General features: G+C 42.1%; 1 protein-coding gene across 1 annotated transcript in view; it reads left to right on the top strand.

Annotated features, from left to right (window-relative positions):
• The window catches only part of LNPEP (leucyl and cystinyl aminopeptidase), a 100,078-nt gene that overhangs the window by 42,905 nt on the left and 41,340 nt on the right, over window positions 1-15,833 (top strand). The window contains exons 2-4 of the mRNA XM_069592644.1: window positions 1,586-2,426; window positions 6,712-6,850; window positions 8,366-8,497. Coding sequence (XP_069448745.1) covers window positions 1,586-2,426; window positions 6,712-6,850; window positions 8,366-8,497 — 1,112 coding nt within the window. The remainder of the gene's footprint in view (window positions 1-1,585; window positions 2,427-6,711; window positions 6,851-8,365; window positions 8,498-15,833) is intronic.

Below are 15,833 nucleotides of genomic sequence, written 5' to 3' on the forward strand. Positions count from 1 at the left end.
AAATTCACCCATTCCAGTCCATTTTAGTTCGCTGATTCCTAGAATGTCGACGTTCATCCTTGCCATCTCCTGTTTGACCACTTCCAATTTGCCTTGATTCATGGACCTGACATTCCAGGTTGCTATGCAATATTGCTCTTTACAGCATCGGACCTTGCTTCTATCACCAGTCACATCCACAGCTGGGTATTGTTTTTGCTTTGTCTCCATCCCTTCATTCTTTGGAGTTATTTCTCCACTAATCTCCAGTAGCATATTGGGCACCTACTGACCTGGGGAGTTCCTCTTTCAGTATCCTATCATTTTGCCTTTTCATACTGTTCATGGGGTTCTCAAGGCAAGAATACTGAAGTGGTTTGCCATTCCCTTCTCCAGTGGACCACATTCTGTCAGACCTCTCCACCATGACCCATCCGTCTTGGGTGGCCCCACAGGGCATGGCTTAGTTTCATTGAGTTAGACAAGGCTGTTGTCGTCCATGTGATCAGACTGGCTTATTTTCTGTGAGTATGGTTTCAGTGTGTCTGCCCTCTGATGCCCTCTTGCAACACCTACTGTCCTACTTGGGTTTCTCTTACCTTGGACATGGGGCATCTCGTCATGGCTGCCCCAGCAAAGCGCAGCTGCTGCTCCTTACCTTGGACAAGGGGTATCTCCTCACCACCATCCCTCCTGACGTTGAACGTGGGATAGCTCCTCTAGGCCCTCCTGCACCTGCGCAGCCACTGCTCCTTGGACGTGGGGTAGCATAGGTTTTATAAATTTGGGAATGGAGAGGAGATAGGAAAAGGCAACCTCTCAGGGGTCTCTATGCCCCTCCAAAAGTGAAAGGAGCAAGATGAAATGAAAAGAAAAATGTATATTTGAAAGGTAATAAAGAGAAGGGAAAAACAAGAAAGTAACTTTTTCTTAATTTCCACTGTAGCAAGTTAAGATGGGTTGTGGAATAACAGGTATTCATTCACTCGGTGGACTAGGGTGGGGGAAATGATGACTCTGCAGGCAGAGGGACCAGAGAGGAAAACAGACATGGAGGATGAGATCGAAGACCCGCCTGGCTTGTCTCAGATTAGTGAGCAGTCTGGGATGGCCAGCACACATGCCGGGATGCTGTGTCCATTTGCCGGGATCTGACCATAAAGAAGGCTGGGACCAGGGCTGCTCAGACTTGTTGTCAATCAGTCGCTAACTCGTGTCTGACTCTTTGTGACCCCATGGACTGCAGCACACCAGGCTTCCCTGTTCCCTCAGGACAAGGGTCCAGGTTGTTGGATAGGAGTGTATTAAAGAAATCAGTATTTAATCTCAGCTGCCTTTTTTTTTTTTTGATACTAGCCTGTGTATTTAGCTTTCTTGTTTCATTACTGTGATATGTTGTGACCTATAATTGAGTTTTTAATGAATAATACCAGAATATTATAAGCATCAACTAATTCAGTAGCTCTGAAATAGAAATAAGTCTCAGTGATTTAAAAAAAAAATCCTTAGATTAAATGTGGTCTTGCTAGTAGACCTTTTATTATGCCCTATCTCCCCTAACTCTGTGCCTGGTCCTTATGTTTTGGTGTTTTGGTTTTTTTTTTAGATCGGCTTCAGCTCCCTAGGAATATGATTGAAAACAGCATGTTTGAGGAAGAACCAGATGTGGTGGATTTAGCCAAAGAGCCCTGTTTACATCCTCTGGAGCCTGATGAGGTGGAATACGAGCCCCGGGGTTCACGACTGCTGGTGCGGGGCCTTGGCGAGCATGAGCTGGATGAGGACGAAGAGGACTATGAGTCATCTGCAAAGCTTCTGGGCATGTCCTTCATGAACAGGAGCTCGGGCCTCCGAAACAGCGCGGCCGGCTACCGGCCGAGCTCGGATGGGACTTGCTCAGCGCACTCTGCCAGGACCGTAGGAGTCTGTATTTTCATCATCATAGTTGCTGTTGCTATAATCATGATGATTTACCTCCTGCCCAGGTGTATCTTTACCAAAGAAGGCTGCCATAAAAAAAACCAACCCATGGAACCGATTCAGCCGATCGCAACAAACGGAAAGTTGTTTCCGTGGGCCCAAATCAGGCTGCCCACTGCCGTTGCGCCAGTGCGCTATGACCTGACCCTCCACCCAAACCTCACTTCGATGACGTTCAGGGGTTCCGTGACGATTTCGCTTCAGGCCCTTCAGGCCACGTGGAACATCGTTCTTCACAGCACAGGCCACAACATTTCCAGAGTGACCTTTATGACCGCAGTTTCAAGCCAGGAAAAAGAAGTTGACGTCCTGGAGTACCCACTGCATGAACAAATTGCCATTGTTGCCCCCGAGACCCTGCTTGAAGGGCACAATTACACCTTGAAGATCGAGTATTCGGCAAACATATCTAGTTCTTCCTATGGGTTTTATGGCATCTCCTACAGAGACGAAAGTAACGAGAAAAAGTATGTAGCCCTCTTCAGTGATGCTGCTTCTTTGCTCTCTGATGACTTCTGCAATATGGATCTCTTTGCCCACATCGGCGACATTGACTGCAATTATTATTATTATTTTTTTTAAGAGATTAGGTGCAAAATAATAGAATGGGGATTTGAAAGAGTATAGTGTAGCTCAGATGGTAAAGAATCTGCCTGCAATGCAGGAGACCTGGGTTTGATCCCTGGGTCGGGAAGATCATCTGGAGAAGGGAATGGCAACCCACTCCAGTATTCTTGCCTGGAGAATCCCATGGACAGAGGAACCTGGTGGGTTACAGTCCATGGGGTCACAAAGAGTCAGACACGACTGAGCAACTATCACTACTACTCCTCTTTCTCTCAGTCAAAACCCTGAGCATATACCATGACGTTATGTCATGCGTCATGATGGAGGCAGGGGCTTGCTGACGGAAGGGAATGGCTAAAGATTATATCAGTTACGTTCTCAGTTACAAGAACTCACGTTATCTTGAGCTTTTCGTACCTTATGAATCTAGTTTCTGTCCCCTTACAAGGTCTCTATGTGAAGCAGAGTGGAAAATATTGATTATCCCTTAAGACTTATTTTGCTATTATGTGGAGCTTTTAGGAGGTGCTTACGGAGATAGAGAAAGGAAGCATGAAGAAGTGCTGTAAACTTACATATATATATATATCACTTTTAGCATCTTTAATTTTTGCTGGTTTATTTATTTTTTTAGTGCCACTCTATTCTGGATTTCTGATGGAAATTTTAAGAAAGAAATTTTAGAGAGATTTTAATTTTAAAAAAGGGACTTAAAATTCCTAGACTCCCCATTTAGACCACATATTTTGTTCTTTGGCATGCTGCAGTCCATGGGGTCACAAAGAGTCAGACACGACTGGGAGACTGAACAACAACATTCTGTTTAACCTTAGTGTTCATAGATATAGCTTGAATTTCTGGAAGGACGCAGGGCACAGGTGCATACAGGTTACTCTTCACTAGCAGTAATGTCAGTTGTCTTACATGTCCAAATTCCTTGTCAGATCTGTCTAATGCTTTGGAGCATTCTCTCATATTCCTTTGCAAACCAGTGAATTACTGATGCTGGCCATTTGGCTAATGTATGTTCATATGTTGAGAAGAATAGATGAATATTTTAAATCTAAAGTGTTTTGATCCTTTTTAAATAGGGAAAGAGTGAGCAAAATCTGTACTCCTATTCAGATAAGTAATTTTTCTCTTTCCCCTTAATGTAATGTTTTAAAAATAAATGGCCTACTGGCTCTCACTGTGAGATCTGACATAAAAAGCAAATTTAAGTTGCAGTGGTAGCTTGGGGCTTCTTGGCTTTTCTTCTCCTTCTATAATCTCCATCATCCTCTAGGAATTATAGGATATATATAGAAACAGTGTTCTTAGTATGTGGCAAATCTTTGAATAAATCCCCTGGTCATCTCTTCCTTTCAGATTATTGCCATTGGGTTCTCTTGGGCCTGCCTATATGTAATGGGAAGAGTGGTGGTTTTGGATATTGTCACTTGTTGACTCTTGCTATGGGCTGGATTGAGTGGTGAAAAATGCTAGAGAAATGGAAGACAGATTCTTGCAATTAAGAAATAGAGTATTTTCTCAAACTCTGCTGTTACAGAAAACATATATAAATTTATTTACTTACCTGGTTCAATAAAATGAATGCCCCACCTAATTGTATATAGTGACACAAGATAAAAGTTTAAAAGATTATTTATACCTTTCAAGGGATCCGAAGACTGTAATTCAAAACAAAGTAAGGAATATATCCCTTATTGATTGGAAAATCAAAGTGTGTGTAAATGTCAAAAGTACTGACGCTGCTTGTGGTAGAGGAACTTAACCTGTGTCATCTATGAGGTGGAGCTGGTCAGGAACCTTGCAGTTAAATCTAGAAGCTGTTGAGGATAGACTTAAGGGTCTAGATAACAAACTGATACTAAACAAACTCGTCAAGAAATTTAGGGTGGGGATGTGTTTTATTTCTTTGTCCTTCCATCTCTCAGTGTCATTTTCTTGAACTCTTCAAGCATCTTCTTAACTAGCCCTCTGACCTCTAACCCAGCCACAGCTCTCCCTTCTCTTTCCATCTTTCACACAGGCTGCCAGACTAGTTCTGGAAGCACAGACCTGCCCATGTTGGTCTTTGGTTTATGATCCTCCAGCAGTTCCTCATTTTCAAGGTGACTTAGTGCAATCTCTTCCTAGATCTGGGAGCTTTGGTATTTTTTTCTTTTTCTCACAGCCCTCGCCTGGCTTCATGAACTTCATGTGCCCTTTCCTGGATTCCAATGATAACAGCAGCCCGTATTTACTTGAGAACCGAAGTGCTAGAAGCTGGTGCAGGCATGCTGTGTGTTTAGTTTTTTATCCTGTCAAACTCACGAAGGGGTAGAAATGATATTTTATTCACTTTTCAGATGAGGAAGCAGAGGTACATGAAAGAACTCATTCAGCATCTTTGGACTGGCAAGTAGCAGAGGGGAATTCGAATCCAGTCATTTTAACTACAAAAGGCCACATATTCTTAACCACTGTGGTACACCACCTCCTTCTTCACCCATTCACACCTCTTTACCCATTGTTATCACCAGTGCTTAGAATTCTTTTACCTGACCCTCAGCTAATTCATAACTATCTTCAGTGCTGCTGGAGGTGGTGCTCAAACTGCAGCTAGTATTTCTGAAAGCCAATGCAATCACTAATGAGAGAGTAAGCTTTGCAGTATTCAGCTCAGGTTGTAAGTATCATCGATTAGCCTTCTCACAAGGACTTCGATGTAAGAGAGTTGTTATTGCATCTCTTTCAACCTCTCTTTTAAGATCTTTTTGGTCTCAGAACATTATAATCCAGTTTTTATCCAAAATGATGGTCCAAGTAGACTCTCATATGAATAGTATGAATGTCATCAGACTTTATCCCCGCCCCCTCCACCCCCAGCCCCAGTCCCTTGCAGCCCTCTTCCAAAAGCTTCTGTTAACTGGGTAAGAATTTGGGAGCTGAGTGAAGAGATAGAATGTCAGAAACATGTCTCCGTTGTTTCACGTGTGTTGATTGCTATCATTCTTGCAGTTTGCTCTAAGAAATAGTTATTTGGGCATGAAGGAAGAGTTACGACTGTCTAGTATTTATAATAGACACCTGTGTAGGACTTTGTGGCATAAACGTGGTTGTCATTAAGTATCAACATGGAATTTTGAAATAGAATCAACACCCCTAAATGTTTGGTAAGGGATCCTATGTCAATCCTAGTTTCACAAATAAGGATATGGGATGTAGGTCACGGATATGCTTAAGTCACATGGCTGGTAAATTGCAGAGTTTGGGTTTTCTGCCTTTAAATCTTACACTCTTGCGTTTTAAAAATCATCAGTAGAAACTAAGCCCTAAGGAAGCAGGCCGTCATCTCTGAAGTGGTGGTTGTCTAAGAACCATATTGACTATATTGATTATATTGATTTGTGCACACCCGCACCGCATTTGTGCTGATTGCTCATGTTTGGATGATTTCCCAAATGCAGATCTACTTTATTCTGCTGCTGAATTAAAAATCTCCATTTCTTGTCTATTTATGCTTTTCCACCAACCTTGAATTGAGGACTTACAGTTAAATGCTCAAGTGTTGTAGCTGTGTTGTAGGAGAGGGGGGAAAAATTTTGATTCCCTTCTGAAGAGAGTAAAGAACCCCAGCACACTGTTGGATGCCTGGTTTTTTTGCATTTTTGTTCTAGTGCAGATTGTGAGTTTGAGGTTTAGTGATGGATGAACATCTTTTATGAACATCATTTTTGCTCAGAAACCTTTTTAGGACCTCAGTGGCCAGCTGTCACCTACCTCTGTGGTTTCATCTCCAGCCACTTTGGACATCCACCCCCAGCCCCTGAGCACGCACTGCTCTGTCCGTCCTTGTGCTTTCTGCTCTTTCTAGACTATACCTTCCTCCCTCTCTCCCTTTGCAGATATTCCTCATTTTTAAAGGCCCTCTTCATATTTTGTCGACAGTTCTCTTACAGTGTCTCTACCACTGGGCAGAATCCCTACGCTTTGTCCCCACTGCTTTGTTCTCACCATTAGGACATGATTTACAGCCTGAGAACTTTCTGTCTATTGTATAACCTCTGCCTCTCCCAGTTGATTGCAAATCCTTTAATGCCTGGACTTGTATGATATTTAGCTTAGTATCCCTGGAACTTCGCAAGGTGCCTTGAATAGTAGGTGCTCAATAACTGTTGGATGGATTTGCATTCGTTTTAGGTACTTTGCAGCAACTCAGTTTGAACCCTTGGCAGCAAGATCTGCTTTTCCTTGTTTTGATGAACCAGCATTTAAAGCCACATTTGTCATCAGGATCAAAAGAGATGAGCAATACACTGCTTTATCAAATATGCCTAAGGTACTGTTCTGTTCCTTGAATGTAAAATTTTTTGAGTGGGTCTCTTTTCTTTGTTATGAACACTTAGATTCTTCTTTGCCATACCACTGAGAATGATTAAAATCATATACTTTCTTATTCTTTCTTAAAATGCTTTAATAAAAGTAAAATATGTATTGGAATCAGTTGTGAAGTCAGCCTGAGAAGCACTTGAGGAAGGAGAAAGACTGGATGTGGAATGCATGGGCAGGAAATATGGAGTGTGTGCTATGTACTGAAGTTCTATAAATATTAATACTATGAACTACTACTAAAGAGACAATGATATTCTTGGAGACATGGTGAATTTGCTATTCTAAACTGTGATATTTGATAAGTGTTGAGTCACGATTGACCTTAATGTTTTACTGGTTATTGAAAAAGTTGATATTGTGACATGGAGGTTTAATAGCAAGAACATGGATGTCTTTCTTGGCTGTGAGCTCCACATGAGAGGTAGTGGGAATGAAACCAGGCAGAATTGTTTTTACACTGAACAGAACTCAGAGGGTCCTTTTGTTACCTGGGGGCTCAGATGGTAAAGAATCTGCCTGCAATGCTGGAGACCTGGGTTGGGAGGATCCCTGGAGAAGGGAATGGCAACCCACTGCAGTATTCTTGCCTGGAAAAATGCCATGGACAGAGAAGCCTGGTGGGCTGCAGTCCATGGGGTCGCAAAGAGTCGGACTCGACTGAGCAGCTAACACTTGGTACACCTGAGAGCTGAATGCAGCTGGATAGAAGCTTCTCAGAATCCCTGTGGCTGGGCTGGGGGGCGGGGAGGAGCAGCGACATCTAACTGATTGTAGAGTTACCCCTTGAGTCCAGAAGAGGACATGGTCTGTCCTTCAACAAGGACATCACTTCAGCAGCTCTACTCCTCACCTTAACTCTTCACCTTAATCTTTCTTTGAGAGAGATTGTGTGCTTACTTGCCTAGGAACTTAAAACATTTTAAATTCATGGCTGGCAAATCCTGCAAGGTTGCACACATTCCCACACTCAGAATTCCGTAGTGACTTCTCACCTTTGATCCCGTAGCCTTCTTGTGGTCGTCAGCACAGTCCTTTACGAAGCCATTTCAGGTCATTTGGGGGGATTAACCAGCTGTAGCTCCTCCTTGTGTGAATGTATTATTTTTATAGCAGTAGAATGGAGTATTCTCAGATCATAAGGAAGGCTTTTTGTCTCCGGTGGTGTTTTAAAGGGGAGACACAGAGCCACTGTCACTCTCTCTAACTTACATTTATTTAAAGCCATGGTTTGAAACTAAGAGCTTCTTAAGGATTTTACTGTACTCAATGTGTCCTCAAGATGAAGGAAGGTAGAGCAGACTGAGGCTGAGATCCGTACTGTTTAGAAACTTGTGCTGAGAAATTAAAATAGGCCAGCACCTTCACTACGTATTTCCTATTTGAATTTTCAGTTGCCCAGTTTATATGTCACCGTCACGTATTCCCATGGTTACAGAACTGTCGTTTTCCGCTTTGCTTGTAGAAGTCATCAGTCGTGCTGGAAGACGGACTTGTTCAGGATGAGTTTTTTGAGAGTGTGAAGATGAGCACTTACCTGGTTGCTTTCATTGTGGGGGAGATGAAGAATCTGAGTCAGGACGTAAATGGAACGCTGGTATGTATGTCGTCACGGTAGTTGTCTTAAAACCTGTTTATAAGAGGTTGAGAGGAATCCTTTCGTGATATCTGGCAACTGCTTCATGAAGGAAAACAAGCTTTTGATGTACCACTCTGACATTTTATACCAGAACTGTCACTTTTACTTAGTGGTTATTTACTATTTGGATACCTAAAAAAATCAGTGATTTTCAACTTCCTTTGAATTTTACTTTGTTAAGAGAATTTCAGTAAGGCAATATGTCAAAGCAATAAAGCCTCTAGAACTGTGCTGTACAGCATGGTGGTCACTAGTTTTATGTGACTGTTTAGATTTAAAACAAGTGACAGCATTGTGGCTGGATAGGGACTTTCCTGGTGGCTCAGATGGTAAAGAATTGCCTGCAGTGTGGAAGACCTGGGTTTGATCCCTGGGTCGGGAGGATCTCCTGGAGAAGGGAATGGCTACCCACTCCAGTATTCTTGCCTGGAGGATTCCATGGACAGAGGAGCCTGGCGCATTACAGTCTATGGGATCGCAAAGAATTGGACACAACATGCACACCATAATGGCTTGATAAGATGCCCCTCATTCATCCCTGTCTGCTCCCCCCGCCCCAGGAGCAGCAGTTTGGCATCTATCGATGGACAAAAACGCCCTTGTGGAAGATGTGGGGTCCAGCACTATATTCCTAAGAACCTGGGAGGAGCCTTGCCCTCTCGTGCATTAGGTCTCAGCATACAGACCTCTGTCCTGGCTGTGGACCCTGTTGTGGCCCACACTATTACTGTAGTCCCTTTGGCTGTGGTCTGGGAGCTCTGTAAAGCGGTCTTAGACAATCATGCTTGGATAATAGAGACTTTGTGGAAGTCCACATTTCTAGCAGAAAAGTTCTAGTACACTTTTGGAGCAAAGCATACGGGTTTAGATGCATTGGAGAGAACAACTAGTAAAGACCAGAGAAGGTAACTGCTGTTTCAGATGTGAAAACACTAATGCAACAATTTAAGGAAGCACAGTACCACCAAAGGGTCACAGTCATCTTCCAGTTCAGTTCAGTTCAGTCACTCAGTCGTGTCCGACTTTTTGCAACCCCACGAATCGCAGCATGCCAGGCCTCCCTGTCCATCACCAACTCCTGGAGTTCACCCAGACTCACGTCCATTGAGTCAGTGATGCCATCCAGCCATCTCATTCTCTGTCGTCCCCTTCTTCTCCTGCCCCTAGTCCCTCCCAGCATCAGAGTCTTTTCCAATGAGTCAACTCTTTGCAAGAGGTGGCCAAAGTACTGGAGCTTCAGCTTTAGTATCATTCCTTCCAAAGAAATCCCAGGGCTGATCTCCTTCAGAATGGACTGGTTGGATCTCCTTGCAGTCCAAGGGACTCTAAGAGTCTTCTCCAACACCACAGTTCAAAAGCATCAATTCTTCGGCGCTCAGCCTTCTTCACAGTCCAACTCTCACATCCATACACGACCACTGGAAAAACCATAGCCTTGACTAGATGGACCTTAGTCGGCAAAGTAATATCTCTGCTTTTGAATATGCTATCTAGGTTGGTCATAACTTTTCTTCCACGGAGTAAGCGTCTTTTAATTTCATGGCTGCAGTCACCATCTGCAGTGATTTTGGAGCCCCCAAAAACAAAGTCTGACACTGTTTCCACTGTTTCTCCATCTATTTGCCATGAAGTGATGGGACCAGATGCCATGATCTTCGTTTTCTGAATGTTGAGCTTTAAGCCAACTTTTTCATTCTCCTCTTTCACTTTCATCAAGAGGCTTTTTAGTTCCTCTTCACTTTCTGCCATAAGGGTGGTGTCATCTGCATATCTGAGGTTATTGATATTTCTCCCAGCAATCTTGATTCCAGCCTGTGCTTCTTCCAGCCCAGTGTTTCTCATGATGTACTCTGCACATGGAAATCTGCCCTTTACTCAATAAAGACTTAAGAATAGCTGTTCCAAGGAAGCTATGCACTACTGGAAAATAGAAAAAAACAATTCGATTAAATCAAGAAACAATACATGAACAAAATGAGAAGTTTAACAAAGACATTGAAATCATTAAAAAGAAAAAATTATCGGTCTGAAAAATGAATGAAATGAAGATTGCAATACAGAGCATCAGCAGCAGAATGGATCAAGCAAGGAAAAGAACTTGTGAGTTAGAAGACAGGGAGCTTTATATTATCTGGCCAGAACAAAGGAAGAAGAGTGAAGAAAGCCTGCATGATCTGTGGGACACCATCAGAAGAAACAATTTGTGACTTGTTGGAGCTTCAGAAGGAGAACATAACAAGCAGCGGGCAGAAAGTTACATCAAAAAAATAATTGCTGAAAATTTACCACATCTGGGGAGAAATTTGGATATCTACGTCAGTGAAGCTTGTAGCATACCGAAAACCTCTGAAAAAGGAAAGGGAAGGAAACAAGAAACTGCCAACCCAAAATACTCTGTCCAGCAAAGTTACCCTTCAGAAATGATGGAGTGAGAAAGACTTTTCCATATGGAAAAAAGGCAGAGTGAGCCCCTTACCACTAGACCTGCCTTATAAGAACTGCTGAAAGGAGTGCTTGCAGCTGAATTGAATGGACACTGCTTAGTAACATGAAAATGTAGAACACACTGGAAAAGGTAATTACATAGTAAAATTCAGAATGCTCTAATGGTGTAATGTAGTAGTATATTTATTATATGGTATGTATCAAAAGCATTTCTAAAAGGGAAATTTAGATTGATAGATGCCTACACCAAGTAAAAAGAAAAATCTCAAATAAACAACCTACCTTTGCACCTTAAGAAACTAGAAAAAAGAATAACAGTCTAAGCCCAAAGTTGGCAGAAGGAAATAAACAAAGATCAGAGCAGATAAATGAAATGGATACCTGAAGAAGAGGAGAAAAGGTAAAACTGAGAGTTGGATTTTAGACAGATAAATGAAATTGACAACCTTTTAGCTTGACTAACTAATAAAAACAAGCCTCAAAACCAGAAATGAAAAGGAGACGTTACACTTGATACAGAAATACAATGGATCATAAGAGCCTGCTGCTGCTAAGTCGCTTCAGTCGTGTCCAACTCTGCGCGACCCCATAGACAGCAGCCCACCAGGCTCCCCCGTCCCTGGGATTCTCCAGGCAAGAACACTGGAGTGGGTTGCCATTTCCTTCTCTAACGCATGAAAGTGAAAAGTGAAAGGGAAGTTGCTCAGTCGTGTCCAACTCCTAGTGACCCCATGGACTGCAGCCCACAGGCTCCTCTGTCCATGGGATTTGTCAGGCAAGAGTATTGGAGTGGATTGCCATTGCCTTCTCCCATAAGAGCCTACTATGAATAATTATAGGCTAAGAAACTGGATAATCTAGGAAAAATGGACACATTCCTTGGAATATACAGTCTACCAAGACTAAATCATGAAGACATTAAAAATAAAACATTAATAATGTAAAGAGAGATTCAGTTAATAATCAAAAACATCCCAACAAAGAAAAGCACAGGATCAAATCAGTTTCTCTGGTGAATTCTACTAAATGATTTTTTTTTAATCTATAGATTCAGTGCAATAGAATTCCAATGTAATTTTTCACAGAAATAGGGAAAAAAAAGTCCTAAAATTTTATGGAACCACAGAGACCTCAAATAGCTAGAGGAATTTTGAGAGAAAAGAACAAAGTTGAAGGTATCACACTTTTTGATTTCAAAATGGTTACAAAAATAAAGTAACCAAAATCTTATGCATGGTATTCAAAAGAGTATGATACTGGCATAAAACTAGACACATAGACCAATGGAACAGAATCAAGAAGCCAAAAGTAAACTCCTGCAAATATGGTCAACTAATATTAGACAAGAGAGTCAGAAGTACTCACTGGGTAAATGGTAGTCTCTTCAATAAATAGTGCTGGGAAAAATGGATCATTACATCCAGAAAAATGAAAGTGGATCCTTATCTCTCACCACTCACAAAAATTAACTGGAAATGAATTAAAGACTTAACTGTAGGTCTGAAAGTATAAAAGTCCTAGAAGAAAACATACAGAAAAAGCTCCACGACATGGGCCTTGGCAGTAATGTTTTTGTATATGATACCAAAGCACATTCAACAAAAGCCAAAATCAACAAGTGGGAATATCTTACACTGAAAAGCTTCTTCACTACAAAAGAAACAGTCAGCAAAGTAAAAAGGCAGCCTGTGGATTGGAGGAAAATATCAGATAGCATATATCTTGTAGGGCTTCCCTGGTAGCTCAGCTGATAAAGAATCTCTGCAGTGCAGGAGACCCCAGTTCTATTCCTGGGTGGAGAAGATCCCCTAGAGAAGGGATAGGCTACCCACTCCAATATTCTTGGGCTTCCCTGGTGGCTCAGGTGGTAAAGAATCCACCTGCAATGCAGGAGACCTGGGTTTGACCTCCAGGTTGGGAAGATCCCCTGAAGAAGGGAACAGCTACCCACTCAGTATTCAGGCCTGGAGAATTCCATGGACTGTATAGTCTGTGGGGTCGCAAAGAGTCAGACACGACTGAGTGACTTTCACTTTCAACACTTTCAATATTTCAGGTGGGGATTAATATTCAAAATATATAAGGAACTCATAGAACTCAGTGGAAAAAATACAAATGATCTGGTTAAAAAGTGAGCAGAGTTTTCCAAAGAAGATATACAGATGACCAACAAATGTATGAAAAAGTGCTCAGCATCACTAATAGGAAGGAAAATGCAAATAAAAACCTCTGTGAGATACCACCTCACACCTGCAAGAATGACTGCCATCTAAAACAGATGACAGACATTTCTCCAAAGAAGACATACAGATGGCTAACAAACACATGAAAAAATGCTCAACATCACTCATCAGAGAAATGCAAATCAACACCACAATGAGGTACCATGTCACGCCAGTCAGAATGGCTGCTATCAAAAAGTCTACAAACAATAAATGCTGGAGAGGGTGTGGAGAAAAGGGAACCTTCTTACACTGTTGGTGGGAATGCAAACTAGTACAGCCACTATGGAGAACAGTGTGGAGATTCCTTAAAAAACTGGAAACAGAACTGCCATATGACCCAGCAATCCCACGCTGGGCATACACACCAAGGAAACCAGAATTGAAAGAGACACGTGTACCCCAATGTTCATCGCAGCACTGTTTATAATAGCCAGGACATGGAAGCACCTTAGATGTCCATCAGCAGATGAATGGATAAGAAAGCTGTGGTACACATACACAATGGAGTATTAGTCGGCTATAAAAAGAATGCTTTTGAGTCAGTTCTAATGAGGTGGATGAAACTGGAGCCTATTATACAGAGTGAAGTAAGTCAGAAAGAAAAACACCAATACAGTATATTAATGCATATATATGGAATTTAGAAACATGGTAATGATGACCCTATATGTGAGACAGCAAAAGAGACACAGATGTAAAGAACAATCTTTTGGGCTCTATGGGAGAGGGTGAGGTGGGATTATTTGAGAGAATAGCATTGAAACATGTATATTATCATGTGTGAAATAGATCGCCAGTCCAAGTTCAATGCATGAGACAGGGTGCTCAGGGTTGGTGCACTGGGATGACCCTGAGGGATGGGATGGGGAGGGAGGTGGGAGAGGGGTTCAGGATGGGGAACATGTGTACACCCGTGGCTGATTCAGGTCAATGTATGGCAAAAACCACCACCATATTGTAAAGTAATTAGCCTCCAATTAAAGTAAAAAATAATAATAAAACCCAGAAGACAAGTAACAAGTGTTGATAAGGATGTAGAGGAAACGGAATCCTTGTGCACTGTTGCTGGGAATGTAAATTGGTGCGGCTACTGAGGAAAACAATATGTGAGTGTTCCTCTAAAAATTAAACAACAGTGCCACCAGATGATACAGTAATCCACAGGATATATATCAAAACAGGATCTTAAAGAGATGTCTGCGCTTCCTGGTTTGTTGCAGCATTACTAACAATAATACGATTATTCACAATAATAACAGTCTAAGTGTCTGTGCATGGATGGATAAAGATGAGCATATATTTATAATATATATGATGGAATGTTGTTCAGCCATGAGAAGGAAGGAAATTTTGCCCTTTGGGACAACGTGGATGGACTTTGAGGACATTATGCAAAGTGAGATCAGTCAGACAGAGATAAAGACTGGATGACCTCATTTACGTGTGGAATCCAAAACTGAACTCATGGCAGCAGTAGACTGGTGGTTGCCAAGGCCTGGGGGCTGGGGAGATGGGGAAATGCTGCTGAAAGGCTCAAACGTCCAGTTATAAGATGAACAAGCGCCGCGGATCTAAGGCACAGGGTGGTGGCTGTAGCTAACCATATCTGTATTACGTGTTGAATGATGAACAAAAGAGTTCATCTTAAGTCTTCTCACTGCAATAAATAAATGGCAGTTATGTTACTGCCTGTAGAATTACATTCAAACTCATCATTTTGTGATATTCAAGGCCCTCTTATAAATTCAGTTATATTTCCAACTGCTCCAGTGGAATTCTTTCATCTAGCAAGGCTGAATTATTCGTTGCTCAGATAGATACCATATACACACACACACACACACACACACACCCCTATATGTGCGTGTGTGCTTAAGTTGCTTCAGTCATGTCCAACTCTTTGCGACACTTTAGACTGTAGCTCACCAGGCTCCTCTCTCCATGGGATTCTGCAGGCAAGAATACTGGAGTTGCCACGGCCTCCTCCAGGGGATCTTCCCAACCTAGGGGATCGATCCCGCATCTCTTATGTCTCCTGCATTGGCAGGTGGGTTCTTTACCACTAGCACCACCTGGGAAGCCCCATATACCCATATATACACATATATATGTATGTGTGTGTGTATACATTGTCTATAGCAGTTGAGTCTTGAACAACGTGGGTTTGAACTGAGCAAGTCTACTTGATGTGGGTTGTTTTCAGTAGTAGATACTATACTGCCACACGGCCCACAGTTGTTTGAACCTTAGCTGCAGAAGACTGACTGTAAGTTATACTCAGATTTTCAACTACCTGGAGGGTTGTTACCCCTCACCTCACTATTGTTCAAGGGTCAACTGGAAGGAGAGAGAGAGAGTAGTTTAGGTGACTTTTTTGCTTTTTATTTACATACATTTGGAAGCAACTTGGTTAAACATGGAACCTGGCATCTGCCTGAGCTCAGATCTCTCTTTACAGCTTTCTAGCTGTATGCCCTTGGGCAGACTGCTCTGCGGTTCTCTAAACCTCACCTTCCACAACTCTAATACCTTATTGTCTATATTAGCCTGCCGCCACAGGGACAAAAATTTTTTAATTCCTATAAAATCTCCAGTTCCTGGCAGATAGTAACACACAGAGGAAG

This window comes from Ovis canadensis, chromosome 5, assembly GCF_042477335.2.
Source record: "Ovis canadensis isolate MfBH-ARS-UI-01 breed Bighorn chromosome 5, ARS-UI_OviCan_v2, whole genome shotgun sequence".
Classification (NCBI taxonomy): Eukaryota; Metazoa; Chordata; class Mammalia; order Artiodactyla; family Bovidae; genus Ovis; species Ovis canadensis.